At 45.5% G+C, this 23874-nt stretch overlaps 1 protein-coding gene and 1 non-coding gene across 2 annotated transcripts; one reads left to right on the forward strand and one right to left on the reverse strand.

The window, feature by feature from the left end:
• Positions 1-7092: 7092 nt before the first annotated feature.
• LOC109554669 (pregnancy-associated glycoprotein 2) lies at positions 7093-19687 on the reverse strand. The gene is made up of 9 exons (XM_019955340.2): positions 19635-19687; positions 18173-18314; positions 17093-17210; positions 16875-16993; positions 15488-15681; positions 11116-11232; positions 9251-9392; positions 9067-9165; positions 7093-7363 (listed from the first exon to the last, which is right to left on the reverse strand). The coding sequence occupies exons 1-9, from the start codon at positions 19685-19687 to the stop codon at positions 7217-7219; spliced, it is 1131 nt and encodes a 376-aa protein (XP_019810899.2). The 3' UTR covers positions 7093-7216.
• Positions 13065-13137, forward strand: TRNAG-CCC (transfer RNA glycine (anticodon CCC)). Its single transcript has one exon. It is a non-coding gene; the product is annotated as a tRNA-Gly (tRNA).
• Positions 19688-23874: the final 4187 nt, after the last annotated feature.

Raw genomic sequence — 23874 nt, forward strand, 5'->3', positions numbered from 1 at the left:
TACACAGCATATTAAAAAGTAGAGACATTACTTTGCCAACAAAGATTCATTTAGTCAAGGCTTTGGTTTTTCCAGTAGTCATGTATAAATGTGAGAGTTAGGCTATAAAGAAAGCTGAGCACCAAAGAATTGATGCTTTTGAGCTGTGGTGTTGGAGAAGACTCTTGAGAGTCCATTGGACTGCATGGAGATCCAACCAGTCAATCCTAAAGGAAATCAGTCCTGAATATTCATTGGAAAGACTGATGTTGAAGCTGAAGCTCCAACACTTTGGCCACCTGATGCGAAGAACTGACTCATTTGAAAAGACCCTGATGCTGGGAAAGATTGAGGGTAGGAGAAGGGGACGAAAGAGGATGAGATGGTTGGATGGCATCACCAACCACTGACTCAATGGAAATGAGTTTGAGTAAACTCTGGGAGTTTGTGATGGACAGGGAGGACTGGTGTGCTGCAGTCTACGGGGTTGCAAAGATTTGGACACAGCTGAATGACTGAACTGAACTGAAGTAGATAGATTCAGATTTTTAGTTGGAGTTTCAATATCAAACTCTCAGAAATTTATTGCATGAATATACAAAGAAGTAGAAGAATATAGTAGGCCTGAAAAGCATCATGAACCAATTTGACATAATTAAGATTTATACAATTTTCACAAAATGGTAGGACACAAATTCTATTCAAGTTCCCATAGAGTATTAACTAGCAGACACTGGAACATATCCAGAGACATAAGACCAGCTGCAGAAATTTAATGGTCTAAAGGTACTGAAAACATATAGTCTATTCTATTATTACTGTGGAATTATGTTAAAGATCAATATCAAAAAATATTTGAGAATAACCCACATATTCTCAAGTGCACTGTGACATTTACCAAGAGAGGTCTTTGACTTAGCCACTGAAAGCCTCAATAAAGTTAGAAGATTGAAAAAACCCAGAGGGTGATTGCAGAGAAGAAAACATTTAAATGAGAAATTAATATAAAAAATACTTAAAAAAACCCATGTATTTGGAAATTAAACATCCAATTTTAAATGACAGCCATAACAAGGAAAATTAGAAAATATATGTAATAGAATAAAAATGAAAAGAGAATTTAGCAGAACTTGTTTTATGCACCTGAAGCTGCTCAATGCAATTAAATACAATGTGGAATCTTGAATAAGGGATGAGAACAAATAATGGACGCTAGCATAAAATTTTCTGAGATTTGAACAAAATCCAAACTTCAGTTAATAATACTACATCACATTAATCTCCTGCCTTTTTTTTAACAGCATAACATTTCTTTATATTCTCAGAATTGGATTAGAAGAAACTTCTTCTTTTCTTTCCTTCTTTCTTTTCTCTTTCACTCATTCTTTCCTTCCTTCCACTGTTTTGATGTCTTCTCTGATCTTTCACCCTCACAGAACTCTCAAACCCAGATGCCAACACAGGCCAGGCAGACGTGTCAGAGACCCTGTCCCCTGAAAGCTCCATCCCAACTCAGGCACCTCCTACAGGTAGGAGGGCAGGCCCAGTGTGACCAGACTTGCCTGGTCTCCAAGGGAGGCTAGAAACCCACATCACTGTGACATGTCCCCAATTTTAAATTTCAGTAACCAGTTCTAAGTTGTGGCAACTACGGGGTGAGCTGTGGTTTGTCACCTGACATCAACAACTGATGTCCCTCCATGAGAGACATGTGCGGGGAGGGCAGAGTCTATGGGAGGAAGGGGTGAGGGGGGAGGGGGTGGGGAGACCAACATTTCTCAGGTGTCCTGAAGCCCACCTTTTGTCACAGAGCCCTGTGTGGGGGCTGACAAAGCTGGAGAAGCACCAGCCCGAACCAAGGAGACAGTTTTCTGGTTCTGATCCTGGGCCTTGCTAAGGCCCACACCGTGGGGCGGGGATGCAGAGTCTCTGGGCACTGGCCCCTGCTGCTTGCATTCTTACCCTCAACATCTTTCCACTTCTTTCTATCTAGATGAAATCCAGCTCACATACCTCAAACACAGGGAACTCCATTTAGTGGAAGATAGTGAGGCCCAGAGGCAATTAAACTACCCCCAGTGGATGGAGGTCAGAGTGGCGCCCGTGGTCACCACCCCAAGCAGGAGGCTGCAAAATGTCCTGGTGGGAAGGGATACTGGTGATGGCTCAGGACAGTCATTCAGATTTGAGGTCAGTGGGGGGCGGGGGTGGGGAACAAGGTATTGATGGCTCCTGCTCAATGAGGATCTATCCTGGGACTGTCAAACTCAACTACAAATAGGAAAAAAGCAAGGGAATTCCTGAAAGACATCTGCTACATTGACTACGCTAAGTTCTTTGACTGTGTGGATTACCACAAACTGTGGAAAATTCTTTAAGAGATGGGAATAACAGACCACCTTATCTGACTTGGGAATAGCAGACCACCTTATCTGACTCCTGAGAAACCTCTATGCAGGTCAGAAGAAAAAACTTACATCAAACAACTGACTGGTTCAAAATTGGGAAAGGAGTACATCAAGGCTGTATGATGTCACCCTGCTTATCTAACTTATATGCAGAGTACATCATGAAAAATGCCAGGCTTGATGAAGCACAAGCTGGAATCAAGATTGCCAGGAGAAATATCAATAACCTCAGATATGCAAATGACATCACCTTTATGGCAGAAAGTGAAGAGGAACTAAAGAGCCTCTTGATGAAAGTGAAACAGGAGAGTGAAAAAGCTGACTTAAAACTCAACATTCAAAAAACCAAGATCATGGCATCTGGTCCCATCACTTCATGGCAAATAGATGGGGAAACAATGGAAACAGAGACAGATTTTATTTTTTGGGGCTCCAAAATCACTGCAGATGGTGACTTCAGCCATGAAATTAAAAGATGCTTGCTCCTTGGAAGAAAAGCTATGACAAACCTACACAGCATATTAAAAACCAGAGACATGACTTTGCCAACAAAGGTCCATCTAGTCAAAGCTCTGGTTTTTCCAGTAGTCATGTATGAATCTGAGAGTTGGACCATAAAGAAGCCTGAGTACTGAAGAATTGATGCTTTTGAACTATGGTGTTGGAGAAGACTCTTGAGAGTCCCTTGGACTGCAAGGAGGTCCAACCAGTCAATCCTAAAGGAAATCAATCTTGAATATTCATTGGAGGGACTGATGCTGAGGTTAAAGCTTCAACACTTTGGCTACCTGATGCAGAGAGCCAATGCATTGGAAAAGACCCTGCAGCTGGGAAAGATTGAAGGCAGGAGGAGAAGGGGATGACAGAGGATGAGATGATTGGATGGTATCACCAACTCAATGGACATGAGTTTGAGCAAGCTATGGGAGATGGCGAGAGGCCGGAAAGCCTGGCATGCTGCAGTCTATGGGGTTGCAAAGAGTCAGACTTGACTGAACGACTGAACAACAACAAACCAGTATCCACGACACTGGAAAATGTCACTTTTCATTCCCATCCCAAAGAAAGGCCAATGCCAAGAATGTTCAGACTACCTAACAACTGTGCCCATTTCGCATGCTAGTAAGTTTATGCTCAAATCCTTCAAGGTAGGCTTCAGCAGTATGTGAACTGAGAATTTACAAATGTACAAGCTGGATTTAGAAAAAGCAGAGAAACCAGAGATCATAGAGAAAGGGAATTCCAGAAAAACATCTGCTTCATTGATTGTGTGAATGCCTTTAACTGTGTGGATTACAACAAACTTCTGAAAATTCTTAATGTGATGGGAATACCAGTTGACCTTACCCATCTCCTGAGAAATCTGTATGCAGGTCAGGAAGCAACAGTTAGAAATTTACATTGAACAACTGACTGATTCAAAGTTGGGAAAGGAGTGCATAAAGGCTGTGTATTATCACCCTGATTATTTAACTTATATGCAGAGTACATCATGTGAAATTGCTGGGCTGGATGAATCACAAACTGGAATCAAGATTGCCAGGAGACATATCAATAGCCTCAGATATGCAGATGATACTACTCTAATCGCAGAAAGTAAAGAGGAACTGAAGAGCCTCTTGATGAAGATGAAAGAAGAGAGTGAAAAAGCTGACTTAAAACACAACATTCAAAAAATTGAGGATCATGGCATCTGGTCCCATCACTTCATGGCACATAGAAGGAGAAAAAGTGGAAGCACTGACAGATTTTATTTTCTTGGGCTCCAAAATCACTGCAGATGTTGACTGAAGCCATGAAATTAAAAGACACTTGCTCTTTGGAAGGAAAGCTATGACAAACCTAGACAGAGTATTAAAAAGCAAAGACATCATTTTGCTGACAAAGATCCATATAGTTAAAGCTATGATTTTTCCAGTAGTCATGTTCAGATGTGAGCGTTGGACTATAAAGAAGGCTGAGTGCCAAAGAATTAATGCTTTTGAACTGTGATGCTGGAGAAGACTCTTGAGAGTCCCTTGGACAGCAAGGAGATCAAACCAGTCAGTCCTAAAGGAAATAAAATCTGTATATTCATTGGAATGACTGATGCTGACACTGAAGCTCCAATACTTAGGCCACCTGATGTGAAGAGCTGACTCATTGGAAAAGACCCTGATGCTGGGAAAGATTGAAGGCCAAAGGAGAAGAGGGTGGCAGAGGATGAGAAGTTTAGATAGCATCACCATCTCAACAGGCAAGAATTTGAGCAAACTCGGGAGATAATGAAGGACAAGTAACTCTAGCATGTTGCAGGTCATGGAATGGCAAAGAATTGGACACAATTTAGTGACTGAACAGCACCAGCATCATGGCAGTAGTCATGCTGACACCATGCATGTCTTCTGACATGGATACAGTTGTGTCATCTAGTGGAAGCATTTACTAACTTATTTATTTTTTAGTCAACATATATTTCTTGAGGGCCTACTAGATGTCTGACACCAGTGTTAGAGCCAGAAGATCCAAGGAGACTTCTTTCACTTGTACAGTGCAGGGGGTGGGAGTTACACCTTGCAAGGGATCTTGGGGAGACAGTGAGATAGCATATGTAATGAACTAGAGCTGTTATTCCTACTTTTATTGTTGATTTCTCATCTAGAGAATCATTCCTTGTGGTTCTCTGGAGAACACTTGGACAATGAGTTTCACAAACTGTTCACTTGCATCACCTTTGAGCCCAGTTGCTGATATTTACTGTTAAAGAAAAATAACTGATTCCGTTCTCACATTTCTCCCCTTTATCAGCTCTGCTGTTAGTCCTCTTTCACTCCCCTCAATGTGATCATAATCCAGTGCCATCCCAAAGGGGCCAGGCACAGGTAACCATGGACATGTGGCCGTTCTGCACACAGATGGAAACTGCAAGGTTGAGGGGTGTGATTCAGGGTGGGGTGAAAAGCTTGAAGTCAATGCCTTTCCCCTCGTCCTATGCCAGCCTTTCTCTGCCTCCCTGAAGAGGAAGCCCCTCACTCCTCTTGGCCCTCCAGCCACGCCTCTGCTGTTTTCTCCATCTGGGCCTCCCCATTGCAGGTTGTCTGTTTATCTGTCTCCACGACTTTGTGGTGGGTTTATCACCCATGCCTCTATCCCTGGGGCCAACTACAGCACCTGGTGCAAAATGCGTACCTGCGTGCCTAGTTGTGTCTGACTTTCTGACCCTTGGACTATGGCCATCAGGTTCCTCTGTCCATGGGGTTTTCTAGGCAAGAATACTGGCACAGGTTTCCATTTCCTTCTCCAGGGGATCTTTCTGACCCAGGGATCTAACCTGCATTTCCTATGTCTCCTGCATTGCAGGCAGATTCTTTACCTGCTGAGCCCTCAGGAAAGCCCATAGTAGCTCCTCTGTAAGTATTTGTACTGAATACAAAAATGAAGAAAGGCAGGGGGACACTTCTTTCACTGATGTTTCTCTTGCCTGAGTAAAGACCCCTACTATGCATTGTTTTGGGGTATGTTTTCTACTTTATCTCTTCTTTTCATTTTCTTCTATTACCTGAGTCTCCCTGCATCTCTCACCCCTACTGTCCTGAGCTTAGGTCTCTACCTAGGGTCTCCAGGTAGAAAGAAGTGATACTTCTACTCCCAAGGTGCCAGTCCATGGCAGCTCACAACCAAATGGTTTGTAACTCCGGCCCTGGAGGAAGCTCAGAGAGGCTGAACACTCTGTGCCCCCTGGCCCACCGTTACATGAGTGACACCTTCCCCCTCCAGCACTGGAGGCCAAGGAAGGGATGTGCTGGACCCTGGAGGAGGGGGGTGGCTCAGGTATCCACAGGGGCTGTCACATGGGAAATGGGATTGGAAAGGTCACAGCAGGTATGGGTGGCAGAGAGCTGGTGACTGAGGTGGGGGGACAAAGGAGAGCCATCTCAGTGTGAGGGGCCTCACCCAGAACCCCCTGGAGCAGAACCCTGCTGCCAATGTTCATCTAAGATGTGATGAATAGAATATTTTTATTACCCCTCATAATCCCTCTGAATGAGGAGGCAGTGGAGTTGGCATCATCATAAACTCTTCCCTGATCTAGACCATCCCCCAGCCACTATCCTCAGGGCTGCCTCCTGCCAGCTCCAGTTATTAAGTTCTGAGGAAACTGTCAATCATGTTTGCTGCTGGGTCAGGGCCAGATGACCATGTAAAGCCACTCATAGGACCCTATGACTCTGCCATGATGGTTGATCCAGGGTTGGACATGTGATCTTAGGGGGCCATTCAGAGCACTCCCTTGAACCTCGATGTCTCTGAGCTTCTTTCCTTATGAGTTAGATGCCTTGGGAATATAAAAACCCTGGGGCAGGTAGCTTTGGACTCCCTCACTAGGTGTAGAAGCCTTAAGGAAGAAGGTTATTAGGCTAAGACCATCAAAGAAGAGAGAGGGGAAAGAGTGAAGGTCAGAAAGAGAGAACTGATGACTTCTGATTTCTTGGGTCCAGTCACTGAGATCTCTCTATCTTTTCTGGTTCCTATGTACAGGATCTCCAGTGTTCTTCTGAAAAGTCTCCGCTTTCCTTGAAACCAGCTGGAGTTGAGCTCCTCTCACTTGTGGTTCAGACTTGGTTCTAGACCCTCCCTGATTATTATGCACCTCCCAGACCCCAAAAGAAGCACCGATTTGTTTTAGCACCATTGAGAGTGAAACTTTTTATTCTTTATTGAGAATAGGGTTTGCAGAGCACCAAACACAATTCACCAGCATCGCTAGGCAGGAGTGCCCTAGTGTGAGCGAATATGTGTTAGGAGCAGCCTGACTGATTTAGTCAAATGCTTGCTGATAGTCCAAGCATTTACACTGCCGGAGCCAGGCCAATCCTTCTATTTTTACGATCAAAAACCGAGAAGTACTGCCTCAGGAAGATATCACCAAGGATCCAGGTGTTTAGAGAGCTATTTTCTGTGCCTCCTTGAAAGACGCTGCGGCAGCTGTTTTGAATCTGGAGGAGTTAGAGACACACACCAGTCAGCCTGTGCGCTTACCTGCGACTCTCTCCTCAATATCCGGACCTGGCATACTTTTTGGTTTTATTTCCCTCTTTTGGTAAGTATCAGGTGATTTTCTCAGCAGCTGGGGATATGAGGGTTCATCCAAAACCAAAAAGGGCCATGACATGTGGTTGCAATATGGCAGGAGTGTGGGGAGGGGAGGATTGGGAGTTTGGAATGATCAGATGCAAAGTAATGTACAGAGGAATGATAAGCAACAAAGTCCTACTTCTAGAGCAAGGAACTGTATTCAATATTTATCGACTAACTAATGAAAAAGAATATATATATTTGTATATGTACAGCTAAATCACTTAGCTGTGCAGCAGAACTTAAGGCAATGCTGAAGATCAGCTATACTGCAATACAGTTTTTTAGAAAAGAACAAGAGAGTGTCTCCTAGTTCTCCTCACACTCTGTTTCTTTCCTTCTGACCCCTGCTCATTGTTTTCTCTGCAGAGAATGTCTGTTCTTCTCCTGCATTCCCAAAACTGGTTCTTTTTAACTTTTATTTTTTTTGGAGTATAGCTGATTAACAATATTCTGAGTTTCAGGTGGACAGTAAAGGACTCAGTCATACATATACATGTATCCTTGTCCCAAAGACACCCCTACCATCCAGGCTGCTACCTTAGATTGAGCAGTGTTCCCTGTGCTATACAGTAGCTCACTGTTGGTTATACATGTTAAATACATTCAAAGCAGCGCTCACAACACATTCTTTAAGCCTTCGCTCAGCCCCTCTGAGAAGCCTGTTTGGACCCACACTCAGCCTTTGGCCACTCCAGGCTTGGCTGGGTGACTTATTCTGGTCTCCATCCCCGCCAGTCGGTCCATAGCCCTCATCACCCCTAATAAGTCCCAGGGTCCCTTTGCAGAGCACTGTGGGGTGCCATTTGCATGGAACCCAGGGCAGATTTGCCTAGACCCAAGCAGGCCTCCCTATGGTGCCATGAGTCAGGGGTTTTAGAATTACTGCAATTCCCTCTCTTCCTCAAAGCCTTCTTTGAGCCCAACAGCCTGCTCTGAACTCCCACAGGGAGCTGACGTGAAGCCTCCACCCTGTGTCAGGGCTGAGCAGTCACTGTGCACCCTTTAATCACCTTAGCATCCAACCTCCCCACAGAGGGGTCGGGTAGCCCAACTCACAGAGGGGGAACTGGGACTTAGCAAGGGGAAGTTGCAGCCAAGGTCTAAGGTAGCCATGTAATTTATTGTAACTGGGACAATTTCAATAATGAAAGGGAGACTGTTAATCATTATGGTGGGAGCACTGCCACCAGCCAACCCCTCTTGTCACATGTCCTATTTTAGGGATCCCTAGTGCTGACTTTCTGAGTTCCTGCATCTGAGGGGTCTAGTTGAACTGAAGATCTATGAGGGCAGAGGCCCTTAGTGTTCCCCTCTCCTTGTGACTCCCACCATGCCATCACAGAGTGGTGTCTCCATATTTATTTCAGGAGGATGGATGTCCCAGACTGTCCTCTACTCTCAAGTGGCTGATTTTGTGGGAGGCGCTGGCCCAGCCACAGGGGCTCAGCAGCATCTGCAGTGGTGTGGCTTGGCCTGCAGAGGGTGCCCTCCTCCCAGCAGTAGCCCAAAGGTTTCTGCAAACCCTAATTTAGAGAACCAACCCTCAGGGATGGCCCCTCACCTTGATGATGTAGGCTTGAGGGCGCAGTGGATAGTCGATGCCATTGATGTTGAAGATGACAGGAGGCAGGGTCTTGACAGCATCACATGAAACCACATACTGTTAGAGAGAAGGAGAGAGGTTGGCCCAGAGGATCCTTATTATGTGGGGAGACTGGGAGTGACCCTGTGGCATGACCCTTCACCTCAGAATTCTCAAGCCTGGCATTCATGAGCTTGTGGATGTTGGTGACCAGTTTTGTTGGGCCGTAGATCATTGATGTCCCGGTGTCCAAAAGGGCCTCACATCCACAAGAACAAGCAGTCACAGTCCCGTTCATGCTGATGCTGAGAGAGTAGGACAAAGCGGGCATCAGGGTCATGTGGAAGGCTCCCTCACAGCTCCCCCTCCCTGACTGTCTCCTGAACAGAGCTTCATCTCTTGCCCCGACTTTTCCTTTGCTCTGATCACAGTACCTTCCTTGACATCCTTGAATGCAGCACTTGAATACACCAGGTTTTTTGTACCTTGACATAAGCTGGTCTTCCTTGCTAGAAGAGCCCTCTTCCCTTTGACTAGCTAATTTCTCCTCATCTTCCAGATTCCAGCTTAACTGTCATGGTTCCAGGGAAGTCTTTCCCCTGGTGTGTATCAGTCTCCTCTCTTGGTTACTTTCTATAGACCCTTCCTCAGGTCTGGTGGTGGTGGTGGTTTAGTCGCTAAGTCATGTCTGGCTCTTGCGATCCCATGGACAGTAGCCTGCCAGGCTCCTCTGTCCATGGGATTCTTTAGGCAAGAATATTGGAGTGGGTTGCCATTTCCTTCTCCAGAGGATCTTCCCAAAGCAGGAATCGAATCCAGGTCTCCTGCATTACAGGGAGATTCTTCACCAACTGACCTATAAGGGATGCCCCTCATGTCTAGTATGTACCAAAGTGACAATTCCCTCTGTGTATGTGTCATTTCTTGTACATTTGCCTTCTTAGATGAGAGGACAAGTTTTATTCTCATCACATCTCTAAAGTGCCTGGCACTCAGTGGATGCACAATGCTTGTCTGTTGAATAAGTGAATGAAGGCTGTGAAATAATGAAGACCATCCAGAGAGGTATATCTGATGTCTCACCAACAATGGGACAAACACACAGTAAAGATGGAGGTTCCTGTGGCAGTAGATTCTCATAGGGGTGGGGGAGACCGGCTGCCCTGGGAGGGGATGTCTCTGAGCAGCAACCCCTCACTGGGCTCAGACACTGAGACCCTGACCAGGCGATACCTGACTAGACACAGAACCTCAAAGGACAGGTAAGCTTTTATCTGAGGGTCAAACACAGAATCTCATCAATTATTGCCTCTTCTCAAGCCACTCCTGGATCCCACCTTCCCGATTCTCTCAGTTGTAGCCCCTGACCCACTGTGCCCAGGGACGCGGGGTGTCTCTTTTTATGAGTCGCTTTTGGGTCCCAAGACTGTGGCCAACCTCTCTCCACTGCTGGCTAGTTTCTCCCTAAGGAGACCAGTTTCCCCCATTTCTTCAGGACTTTCCCTGTTTTTAAACTGACATTTCTCTGTGCTGAGAACTTCCTTGGTCCCATGTAGCCCTGGACAGTTGGTTATCTTATCACAGCTCTGTTCAGGCTGAGGAAATTCTCCCTGATCCTCTTTTCATCACACTGTAAAGTCCTATAACTGTGCTCCCCACCTCACACTCAGGGGTGCAGCCCTCCCATAGCTGCACAGGCCTCTCTGCACCCTATGATGGACCCTGTTCAGAGCCCTGGGCAGGAGGCCTGGGGTGATTATGAACCTATGGGTGGTTTGTGTATCTATGTGTTTCTGTGTTTGTTTATGTGTGTGTTCGTATGTGGCTCTGTGTGTGTACTTGTGTGTCTCTGGCTGGTTATGTATTTTTCTATGTGCCTGCTTGTGTCTTTGCATGTGTGTCTGTGTTATTGTGGGTGGTGTGCATGTCTGTTGACTGTGTGTCTGGGAGTGCATCTGTGTATCTGCCTGTGTCCATGTACAGATGTGAGAGCATCACTTGGGGTGACCCTCAGAGGGAGAGGCTTACTTGTTCATGCTTATCTGCCAATGGCTAGTTTGGGACACTGGTATCCAGTTGAGCTCTCCCTTGTAGTAGCGGTGGTCCACCCCACCAAACATCACCACACTGCCCTCTGGCTTGTTTCTGTAGAGAGAGGAGAGGGGGAGATCCTTGGAGGACAGTAACAACAGCACTGTCTGAGAGCTGTGCTTGTCCACCTTTCAAAAAGGAGTTGAAAAAGGAGTCCCACACTTTTGTTTTGGGTCCCACTCTTTCTTTTTACACTGGCTCCTGCAAATTGTTTAGCTGGTTCTGGGTACCCAGTGAAATGTTAGTGAGAAGGGAAGTACATCAAGTACACTGGTCCCCATGTACAGATGCAGAAATCAAGTCTAGAAGAGATTGAGAACCAGACAGAGGTCAGTCGCTGGCTAATGAGCGGCACAAAGGAGGTTAGAAGCCTGGCCACCTGCCTGGGCTCCACCTACTCATTCTTCAGAAGAGGTCCTGGACCTCCTGTGACGTGAGTGCTCAGAGATACCCTCAGAGGACAGTGTGCTGAAGACTTTTGGCTTCCCCCTTGTCCAGCCTGTATTTTTTCAGAAAAATCAAGGCCTGAAAGCACTAAGGGTGTGGCTTCAAGTCACCCAGGATTGGCTTCACTGGCCCGTGACCTGTGCTGTCCATTGGGCCCCACACTCAGCAGGGCCCCCACCTCTGCTCTCCCTGTCTTGAAATTCCCAGGGAGTTTGAAAAAGGAGTTGAAAAAGGAGTCCCACACTTTCGTTTTGGGTCCCACTCTTTCTTTTTGCACTGGCTCCTGCAAATTGTTTAGCTGATTCTGGGTACCCAGTGAAATGTTAGTGAGAAGGGAAAGATTTCCACCTTCCCTCTCTTCCCTTCCATGTCAAATTCATCAGCAAATCCTGTTGCCTTTTCTTCCAACTCGTATCCTGACACCTTGCATTAGTCTTCCTTTTCGCTCACCCCCTACAACAAGCCCCGGCTCTTACGCCCACGAGCATGGTTGTGTACCAATAAAACTTTATTTATAAAAGCCAGTGGTGAAGCCAGGTGGGACCCTGGGCCATAGTTATCCTGGGTTAGAATATCCCTTAGGATACTTCTGTATCAATTGTTGCATAATTTTCATGCAACTGAAAGCATCTTTTTTTTTTTTTTTTTTTTAAATTTCCTGAAATATTTAATCAGAGTCAGAAAATATCTTATTATTGTTGATTGTTTTGATTAAAAAGCCTTTTGGATCTGAATCATTAAAATATTTGCTTCAATTTTCTACTTGACATTTCATGCAAAATACTATTAGAATAAATCTTGGCTACTTCATTCATTAATTTAATGTGTTATACCTAAACAGACACATGAACAATAATTCAAACTGGGCCTAACTAGGTAGAATTTAGAAATAAAGGGACTTTTAAGATTATTTTGTTTAAAGAAAATTAAAGGTTTCTGAAAGTCAAGGGTAGAGTCAAATTTTACAGGACTGTCACCTTTTTTGTTACCAAGTTTACCCTTCATTCACAACCTATAAAAACCAATGGCTCTTAATTTGGAGTTTTTACAAACCCTTTTGTGCTTCCCAGTTGACTCAGTGGTAAAGAGTCCACCTGTCAAGCAAGAGACATAGTTTCCATTTGTGGGTTGGAGGAAGTCAACCCACTCCAGTATTCTTGCCCGGGAAATCCCAAGGATAGAAGAGCCTGATGGGCTACAGTCCACAGGCTCACAAAAGAGCTGAAAGTACGACTTAACAACTAAACAACAACAAACCCTTCTATGAATCTGGTGAAAGCTATAGATCTTCTGTCCAGGAATTAAAAAAAAAAAAAATACAGTTACACAAACCAAAGAAATTTTTGTACAATTGAGTTAACATCCTCTAAAATCTATTCACAAACAACCATCCCCAAAAGGATACCTGAAACACAGGGGTAAGAATTTCGGAAGGGACTTTCCTGGTGGTCCAGTGGCTAAGACTCTGTGCTCCCAATGCAGGGGGCCCAGGTTCGATCCCTGGTCAGGGAATTACATCCCACATGCTGCAACTAAGACCTGGTCCAGCCAAATAAATAAATATTTTTTAAAAAGAATTTCTGAAAAAGATATCATCTCAGGCAACTTCAAGTAAGAGTACATACTTTGCATCTTTATCAATACATATGAAGAAAAGCAAAATAAAAAAGAGAGAGAGAGAAAGAAAGCAATGTGCTCTCTTAAAATGGGCATAAATCAAGATTATTGGTTTAATCAGGCCAATTATTTGTCCTTGAAAATGGTGAATACATGTTTGTATCAAAATGGTGAATACATGTTTGTACCAAGTTTTCTCAATCTCAAAATTAGAGAGCTTTAGAGTATGTCCAATTTTAAGACCAAACAAGGCCATGATTTTGCTAAAAGTTAATTATCAAACAGATTGAGTCTTTGTTAGCCTTCTAAAACTTGAAGTGGCCAACTCAGACTAAAACTTAAAACTGTTGTTGCTGTTCAGTCACTAGGTCCTGTCTGACTCTTGCAACCCCATGAACTGTAGCTGGCCAGGCTCCCCTGTCCATGGGTTTTTCCAGGCAAGAATACTGGAGTGGGTTGCCATTTCCTTCCCCCAAATTAAAAATAGAATCCACTTAATCAGCAAGATCTACTGAAAAATAAATTTAAATTAGAGACTTGGATTAATTTAAAATTCTAAAATGTGATTCTTATTTCCAAAATAACCTAATTTCACTTTAGACATATATGTAATACACATGTATATATGTGTAATTTCTATATTACACATATAAATATATATAAGTGCCCCAAATATCTGCCTACCATTAAAAAAAAAAAATCCTTACCACTTCCACAGCAGTAAAAATGGCTGAAATTCCTAACCAAACATAACTCAAAAGTTATAAAATTTTTTAGATTAGTGGCCAAGAAGGACTCGGGGGAGTCCTTTACATGTGCATCCTTGGTCTTCACAACTATCTCAAAATTCATTTTAGGTGATTTTGTCAGTCAGTCGTCAAAACGTACCATAGTGCCCTAGCACGAGTGGCCACTCCACTCACCAGCTGGCAAGGCCGTAAGTTGGAACCGGAAGCCGCTGCCAGCCGGCTGCCCAAGCTCTCGGGGCTCGGGTGGGTGCACTTGCTTGGGGACCCGGGATGGTGCCGGCTATACCTCGTGGCCCTGCACACTCGGTTCCCGGCTCCTAGCTCAGGCCCGGCGCGGTAGACAGGGGTTATGCCAGGTCGCGAGCTCTAAGGACAAGCCTGTTTCAGTTCTTGCATCTTTCACCACAAGAAGCTTGAGAGAGGAAGTTTGGACTTCGGAGCCAGCCCAGCGTGGGGCTGCGGTCAAGGCACGAGGTGAGAAGAGCGCCCACGACATAAGGACGGCGAGGGGCTGGGGTGGGGGTGGGGGGCAATGATTTTGATGGGTCAACGGCGACGTGGGCGCAAAGAGACTTCTGCTGCCATTTGTGCGCGATGCGCCCTTGACTGAGGGGACTCTCCCGGCGTCCTTACATCACACCCCCATCAGATCCTCGTGAAGACCATGGATGCGGTTGGAGAAAGAAGAGCACGCGGATCGCAGGCTCCTGGGTCTTCCCCGCTTCCGCAAGGAGGCACAATGCTCTGCGGACCAAGCCTCGCCTCTGCCAGGTGGGTGTGACCCACAGTCTACCACTCCGGCGGCACCACGTGTGACCTGGAGCATGGCTGGGGCGCTGTGGGTTCGAGGCCCACTTCCTGGGCTGGTGCCCGTCGGCTGCATGGGTTGCGGGGGCCGGGGGGTCGTGATCTTGATATCCCAGGCAGCTTGATCCGTAGGCTACCTCTCAGCCACTCTAGTAACTCCTGGCCTCCCCTGGTACTCTCTCCGGCCTCGCCAAATGACCTTAGCCTGGGGACGGTGCGCGGGGAGGGGAGGCCCCTGGGGCAATGCCCGGGTGTTGCAATGCCCGAAGGCCCTGCTTTTTGGGGTCTTCCGCTTAGTTTGCGGGGTGAAAGGTGGGGCTGGAGAATGGGAACGCAATGCACTTGCCACTTGTTTTCGTTGAAACCCGGGAACCCCCTCCCTCCCTGGCGCCGCGGCCGCTGCCAGGGCGTCCTTAGAGCAGTCGGCTGCTCGCGTCCTGGCCGGAAACCTTCCCCGCGGTCTTCAGAAGAGGGGAGCTCCGCGAGTGTTCGGGACGCCGCAGGCCTTGTCGGAGCTAGCCAGGCAGCCTCTTCACAAGCTCTGCTCTGAGGCGGCTCGAAGAGTCCCGCGGAGGAAGCCCCAGATTTAGGGCAAACCCAAATCTCAGGCAAGGCCCTCGATCTGCCCCGGCCACCTGAAAGCATCTTAAAACTAATTTGGAGAGAGGGATTGTTCAGCTCAGACTTACGTGTTCAAGTAGAAGGCGAAGACAGGCTCAGAAAAGGCACCGTGTGACCACAAGTTGTCAAAGATGGGGATGGTATCTTCGATGCCCATGGCGGGAAAAGCCAAGCCCAGGATACCATCAAAGGGTAGAGAATCAAACCCGTATTCCTCCAGGCTTAGGCCAAACGACTGTTCAGGGCTAACAAGGTTCCCGATCTGTGGGCGAGAAGATTGCTCCGAAGTAAAGGTTTGTTAAGTTCGTCTAGGCTTGGGCTGAGGGAGAGATGCCATTAGCACTGCAGAGCAGAACTGAGGTCTTTCTGTGTCCTCGGTAGACTTCAGATGGTTAGACCGAGCTGGGAGGGGATTTGGATTCTATTTATGTGGGTCTGTGGACTTTTAAAACATCTGCTCCTTGAAAAACACCGTCTGAGTGAGTCAAACTGGCCTCGTGCCTTCGGCAACCAAGAATCAGGCCAGGACCCAATGGTGCCCCCTTGTGGACAAAATGAGCAGGAGAGCCTTCTCTGGCGTCTCTGTGAACTGATGACAGAAATGAGGTGAATTGATGGTTAATGTATTTTGGGTTCTGCATCTGCCCAGAAAGACAGAAGTCCATTATACAATGTTGCTGGCAGGGTTCTTATGAAATTACTGCCTGGGAAATACACTTTTGGGGGTATGTGTGTGTTTGTGTGAGTGTGTATGAGAGAGAGAGAGAAAGTAAAAGAGAGAGGCGAACTACTCAGGTACTTCGGGGGAGGGAGGCTATAGGTTTTATTAGACTCCCAAAGGCCCCATACGTTAAGAACACACTTATCAGGCCCACCTACATCTCTGGCCTTCTGCTTATCCACCCCGGATACCTGAAGTGCTTGACTGTGCCCAGGGTCCCCAGATCAGTTTTATCCTTTCCCCAAACACCCACTACCAGCTTTGGTCCTGACAAGCCAGCCTAGACCCATTGCTTACCACACGTGTGACCTCAGCAAGACCCTTGCTGTCTGCACCTCAGTTTCCTCATCTGTATCATTAGCTAATCAACACACCTGCTGCATGAGGTTGTTGTAGGTTTAAGCAAGTTATTACCACGAAAGTGCCTGGCACAGTCTGAGAATATAAAAGTCGGTGCTTTCCCCTCTCTTCTTGCTCCCAGCAAAATGAACCTTGAACTGCTCATGGTCAGAGGAGCTGCAAGTCCACAGCCCAATCAACTCTCTGGGTTACCTAATTCATTTGTTTGTATATCACTATGGAGACTGTCTCTCCAGGGACAGAATCCTGTGGGTAAGATGGCCAGTATCTATGGGAGTTAGGGTAGGATGGTCCTGCCAGCTGGTCCTGTATCTGTTTTGTAAGCAGTGGTCACTCCATAGTCAGTCCTGACTCAGCTTTTGTTTCCACGTTACCCGAACGGTGTCAGAGCCAAGAAATCCCTGAATTATCCCAGATCCATAGAAGATGGTGATAGGCGAGCCTACTTCCCGGAAGCTTGAAGAATTTTGAGGATTGAAGGTTTTGTGTGTATCTGCAGACACAAGAGATAAGTGTCAGTCAGGTGCCAAGGGTGGAGAAGGGAGTTGAGGGCAAGTAAAAGATGGGTGGGTTGGAGGGTGTTTGTACTCACAACAGGCTGGACTGGTACAGGTGATGCAGGGCACCCACAAGTTAGCTGAGCCTGTGTCAAAGACGACCCGGAACTCCTGAGGGGGTGTTCCAATGGTGATGTTACCCACGTAGGCAGTCTGTGGGGACCAAGATGGGTGGGTTAGTGCAGATCTGGCTCCCCTCGATTCCCACACTGCTGCCTCCCTCTGGGTGTCACATGTCTTCTGAGATCACTTTCCAATCACCATGCAGCTCACAGCCTTTGTTCTCAGAGGTGCCTGCATTTGATATTTTTTCTTGCACCACGTGGTGTGTGGGATATTCACTCTATGACCAGGGGTTGAAAAAGTACCTCCTGCATTCGAAGCCCAGACTCATAAGCACTGGACCTCCAGGGAAGTCCTGGTGCCTTCATTTGAGAAGCTCTCTAGTCTCCTCTTCAAACTCAGTCTGTGCACACCCTTCTCCAGGAGGGTCTCCTTGATCAATCCCAGCCACTCCCTCTAAACTCAGACCACATCCCATAAACACTGCACAGGTGACCCTTTCATTTGTCATATATTTACTCTTTGCCTATCCCTCAGGCTGCCTGCACAATCTTGAAGACAAAATGTGCTCTTTTTCCTAATCTAATAACAACATCCACAGTGTTAGATTCTTATGGCCTTACACAGAATAGGGATTCGGTAACTTTTTCCTGCTGTTATTCTTGCATCTGTGGAAGTTGAATTCTTCTGCCTGGGGGATTCACAATTGCTTTGCAGTTGGCTTTATCTTTTGACTAGAGATGGCTCACCCTTCATCTGTAACTGAGTGGCTCACTTAGTTCAGAAGGAACAATCTCCCTCAAACTAATGACATCTTTGACACAGAAATGGATGTTTACCTGCCACCTGGTCATTGCTGGACCCAGTCACCACAGATCAAGAGTTGTGGATGAGAATGCCTTCTCCTCTGGAATGGGGTTCCTGTTCCCCAGTGTTTCTGCCTCCTGCAAGAGCCCCAGCCCCAACTTCCCATCTGCCACCTCCAGAAGAACCTCAGTGCTAGGCCAGAGCACCAGGGGGCGCTGTGAGAGCCATCCTCCCTACAAACTCACATCCAGATAGTTCCTCAGCGGGTGAATAGTTATTTTGGAGTCATTCTTGGACAGTCTGTAAGCTTGTTCCTCCAGGAAATTGTTCAGCAAGTTTTTTTCCCTCAGGGTTTCTCGCAAGGTCTTCATTTTCTTTAGAGGCAAACTTTCACCGAGGATTAGGAAAAGAAACAAAGGAGAAGATACCATTAGCTGTCTGTGTTAAGGTATAACTGTCATTGTAATACACTGTGTATTTTCCAAGCGTTTTTATGAATGTCACCTTATTATCAGAATGCCATGCAAATACCATGGCAAGGGCGTAGGTTTGAATACAGGTTCTGTTGTGTAACATTGGGTAAGACCATCTGGATTCTCAGCTTACCCCTGGGTAAAACGGTGGAATGTAATGATTCTCATCCTCCACATAGAAAATTGGGAGATAAATGAAGTGATGGATATAATGTATCTGATATATAGTGAATCTCAACAATGACAGCTGTTAGTATTGCTATTGCCATTCCACTGTATTGTTCTCAAGGAAGCTCAGGGAAGAAGGTTGTAGAAGGGGATCATTATCCTAATTTTATGGGGAAGGAATCTGAAATTCAAAGAGTTTGTCACTTGGCTGTGGTCACACTGCTTGTCAGATATAAAATAGGGTAGAAGTAGCTCTCCCAATCTTTCTCCAAGTAGAAACGGAACAGAGGGTTGAGAGAAGAATCCAGGAGATAGGAAACAAATTAGGGAAATTAAGAGGCTAAAGAAGCAAGGATGAGTCAAAACTGAAAAATTAAAAGAAGAGAAAACAACATGGAGAGATCTGCACTCACAGAGACTTCCAAGGAGATGGAGAGATAAATTAGAGAGATGCAGAGATGCAGACATAGACATATACACACTGAAGTAGAGAGAGAACAGAGAGGACACCTAGAATATGTAGAAATGTAGAAAAATGCTATTCCACAGGACCACACATACATTTGTACAGGTTGTGCACTAAACAATTGCCAGGTCTTCCATTTTCAGCAGGTCACCACATGATGGGGTCCCAAGAGTTATGCAACCATGGAAACCTACATCTCGACCCTTGGGACCCACAGTTTCTATAGCAAGATGTCTGCATGCGTGCTAAGCCACTTCAATCGTGTCCAACTCTATATGACCCTATGGACCACAGCCTGCCAGGCTCCTCTGCCCGTGGGATTCTCCAGGCAAAAATATTGGAGTGGGTTGCCATGTCCTTCTCCAGGGGATATTCCCGACCTAGGAATTGAACCTGCATCTCTTACATCTCCTACATTTGCACGTGGGTCCTTTACCACTAGCACTACCTGCGAAGCCCAAGGCTAAAGAAGCAAGAATAGGTACCTATAGAAGGTGCTTATCAGTAAGTAAGAGTTGAACCTTAAGACCATCAGGGAAATATTCCATTCCTTTCTAACCCAGAAAGGAAGATGATGCCACTTACAGTCCCCATACTTACATGACTATGCACTGTGAGAGGGCCACCAGCCCGAGAAGCACAAGCCACTTCATGCTTCTTTCCTGGCTCCAAGTACTCAGGAAAGCTTTAGTTCCTTAGCACGCAGTGGTGACCAGGAGCTTCTGGTTATATGTGCTCTAACCTGCCCTGATTGTCCCCTTTAGGCCACTAATGGATCTGATAAAAATACAAAGCTCTTGATAAAAATTTTATTTCCATCATTGTCCTTAGGGAATGGACTTAGAAAATTCTTGGAATACAGAGAATTCTCCTGTGATCTCTTACTTGAGGCTAGGCTGGAGTGAACCGCATGGACATCTAGGTGTGGAGAAACTTGCCAACCTGGAGAAAATAACTGCTAAGAACACCATAAAAATGAATACCAGGGGCCGTGCTAGACATTCATGATCTCATGTGGTCTGCCTAGCCACTTCATGAGGTATGGTTTGCTGTACTCATTGGAGAGCTGATTGCTAGGAGGCAAAGAGGTCAAATGGAAAAGTGGAGGCTTGAGAGGCAGCCCAGGGACATATGAGTGGCTTTAGGTAGTGGGTGTAATGGCAGAGATAAGGGGCACCTATGATGCCAGTCTACATCAAAGATTTAGGGCAGAGCAGTATTTCAATTGCATGATTTCAGTATTGGAAGAAGTGCCATATGCATCCACAAGATATTTTATATCGTCAGGGAAGACACATGTGCTGATGTCTGAGTTAGATGGTGGAAAGTCCAAGTTGATCAAGACACAAGTGGTCTTTATCTTAATCGAGCTATCAGTCTAGTTCTTACAAACTCATGGTCCAAGAAGCAAGAGAAATGATACAAAGCCTAGGCAGCCGTGCTCAACACTGGGCAGCACATGCCTTTCCACTGGGAGCAGCCTCTCCTCCACTTCAGCCATGCTGGAAAGTGGGTCAGTTGGCCATGTTTTTGAGAGAAGTCAAAAGTCTGGATATTTATGTGCAAGTTCTTGATTTTAATGTTAGTAACTAATTTTTATCCCCCCTAAACAGATTGGGAGCTATATTTCCACCATGGTGGGCTGGAATCAGCCTTCAGTCTATGCAGGTTTTTATTTCTGGCCTAGAAGTAGGAGTGTAGTGGGGACAGAGATGGATTTAATCTAAGTTGGTTGATTTAAAATGAGACTGAATGCATATTAAACATGTTAGTTTTCTTTCTATTTGAAAGGAAAGATCACGAGGGACGTATCAATCAATGACCTTAATAATGTCAGTTTGCTGAGGATAAATAGATAGATGTCTGATGTAAGTCTCCAGTAGGGTCCATGCCATGAAAAATTTTGACTGCCAAACAAAACACAGAAAAAATAATTTTGAAGTGTCTTATCAATCAAAGAAGGCAAAGAAAACCACACCAGTCTGGGCTCCAACCCAGACTGAGATGAACAGGGCTATCTGTTAAACTGTTACCACAGCCAAAGGAAAGACAATCGTGTTTCCTGGCTCTTCCAGGAAAATAGGCTCTCCCAGGGCCTATTCTTGCATGAGATCTATCCTGGCCTGTCCCTTGGATACAATAACAGGGGCCTGGTCTGGACACCAGGTATGTATAGATGGGGCACAATGTCGTAACCCTAATTTTTGCAAATTGTTTAAATCCAGTTTTGGTAGTTCCGTCTTTACAGAGGGAATATGAGAGCATCTAACAAATGACACACACATTTGCTCTTTAACTCAGCAATTCTACTCCTAGGGATCTACCCAACGACACACTGGTGAAAATATAAAAAGCTATATGCACAAGCTATCTTTTGCACGTTGTTTTTAAAATCAAAATATAAGCAACATACCTGAAGTGACCATCCATGGGGGAATCTGCAATAAGGCACAGGGCATCCCAACACCGGGGTATAATGTGGATGAAGGAGTAGTGGAATGGGTGACATTGTCAACTGTGTATTTAGCTTTTTAAAAAAAGAGGGTCCAAAAAAGTTCTTAGAGTTTGTTGCTTCTTATACACATGTATGTCTATTTTCATTTAGAAAGAGTAAAAGAATTAGCCAAAAACAACTAAAATGTAATTTATAGATGAGGAGCAGGGAAGTGAGATTTTTCTTGTTTTATGCTTTGATTTCCAGCCATGAAAATGTGTTATAGAATCAAAAAGTAATCATGTGCGTCAAAATTGAGAACAAAGACTAATAATAAGTCTAATTGTAACAAGTTGGTGACTAGCTGCACATATCAAAACATTGCTTGAGTTGCTATAAAATTCAGAATTATGACTCTACATTCAGAATACTGAATGTACTCTGGGTGAGCAAGGTTTGGTTTGAGACAAGCCTATAATCAAGGGATTTGTTCCCTCTTTGATGCTCAAAAAGATCTTGGAGCTTTGAATGACTAATGAATGAGAGAGGGGAACCAGTCATGTTCTTTGGGGACTTTGCTTAATGGATCTGCTTGGAGAAAAAGGACAGACACACAGGACAAGCCTGGACATCTCTGGGTCTCAGCTGGTTGTGAGTTGAGTTCCAGCCACCAGACTTCAGGGTCAGGTGCTGATGTTCTTCACAAGCCACCTTCAGAGAAGGAATAGAGGAAAGATATTTTGCCCAGAGAGCAGTGTAGTCAGCCGACCACGGGATCACACAAGGCAAGATGGGACAAGAGCTTTTGTTTGTCTCTTGGCTCTATCAGTTCCCTGGAGTTTCCACCCCTGAGGACAAGCACACAGAGATAGCCAGAGTCACTGGTGATTCCCCTGGCACTTGATGCCTCTGGTGATAACCAGTTTGTGTACACAGCCCTGGGCCCAGGGCTGACTCAGCCCTGTGAAAGCACCAGGGTCTCCCTTCCGGGGACGATGAGATGGTTCATTGCTGGCAACTTACAAGTAAAGTATGTAATAGGTCCTGGTTAGTGACTTGTGGCCAAGTTCCAAGCATGAATGCAATATTTGAAGTGGAAAAGTAGCTATTCATTAAGCTTGTTTACCTTGGTCCTTTACAGTGACTGTTTTTCTCACATCTAGAAAGTTCTCCCAGCTTTTTGCATTGCTGGTGTCTTTACAACGTTTAGCATCATCTAATGTGCCTCCCTCAGGCAGGCCTTCCCTGGCCACTCCAATCTCACAAGCACAGAGCCTGATCCATTCAAAGAGCCCATAGACACTGACTGCACTTCTCTCTGTGCTTTCAATGGGCACCTTTAGAGCTTGAAATTGTCCCCGATTTAAAGATGACAAAACTGAAGTTGAGAGGGGTTAAGCATCTCTGTGAAGGACATAGAGTCTGAGAGTGTTAGAGGCAAGATGTGAATCCAGGTCTGTCTGACTGCTAATACAGCTGCTTCTTAGTCCTGGGCTTAGGGGACCTGAAAGTAATGTAGAGAGGACAAGAGGGTGGGGCATGGAGGGTGGCACTGAGAAAGGACCTCACAAACTGGGGCTCTGACCTGGGACATTGTCTTCTGGGGATGCAGACTGTGGACCCTTCACCATCTGCAGAGTCACCGGTTGCCATGGCAGGGGGAGGGGTATGTGCTGATTCACGGACTGATTGTTGTGAATAAAAAGTACTGCCTGCCCTTTGTGTTGCTGTTTAGTCTCTCAGTCGTGTCTGACTCTTTTGTGACTCCCATGAACTGTAGTCCACCAGGCTCCTCTGTGCATGAAATTTCCCAATACAGGAGTGGATTGGCTTTTCCCCCTCCATGACATCTACACATAACCTTACTCAAGGGGCTTGAATGTTCAGAATTTTGACTCTACATTCAGACTGATGTTTCAGCTTCCTGTTGGGGGAGCTGAAATGTCAAAGTGACACCACTGTATCTGCATAAATACCACCCCTCCCCATTTTTCTTTTGACACTGCAGTAGTCTGAAAATCTCAAAGGATTCTATGGAGGAAGGAGAAGAATGGGAACTATGTTCTCTCCATCTTGGAGGGGAGACACTATTGAACTTGAGTTAAAGACAAAGGTATATGACACAGCTTACAAAATGAGAGTGAGCAGAGCACTTAAGAAGAGCGTTAGAGCCATATGGCCTGCATTCAAATTCCAGCTTGGCCATCTACTGGTTATGTTTCCTTGGGCAAACTACTTACTGTTTTCTATCTTTAAATACAGAATAAAAGCAGAACCAACTGAGTTAATATGTGTAGGGTGCTTTGATTCATGGTAAGTGCCATATGAGTTTTACATAAAGTGTGGATTGAAAAAATACAGCACAATGTGAGAGCTTTGAGTAAAGTTTTATTTGGGACAAACAAG

This window comes from Bos indicus, chromosome 29, assembly GCF_029378745.1.
Source record: "Bos indicus isolate NIAB-ARS_2022 breed Sahiwal x Tharparkar chromosome 29, NIAB-ARS_B.indTharparkar_mat_pri_1.0, whole genome shotgun sequence".
NCBI lineage: Eukaryota > Metazoa > Chordata > Mammalia > Artiodactyla > Bovidae > Bos > Bos indicus.

What these genes read in the sequence shown, in the direction of transcription:
- LOC109554669 (XM_019955340.2), bottom strand. Translation starts at nt 19,687, where the DNA reads ATGAAGTGGCTTGTGCTTCTCGGGCTGGTGGCCCTCTCACAGTGCATA. An exon ending in CGCTGAGGAACTATCTGGAT is followed by an intron (nt 17,211 to 18,172) that starts GTGAGTTTGTAG and finishes TGGTCCCCACAG; the next exon opens with ACTGCCTACGTGGGTAACAT. An exon ending in CCAGGCTTGAGAATTCTGAG is followed by an intron (nt 9,166 to 9,250) that starts GTGAAGGGTCAT and finishes TCTCTCTAACAG; the next exon opens with TATGTGGTTTCATGTGATGC.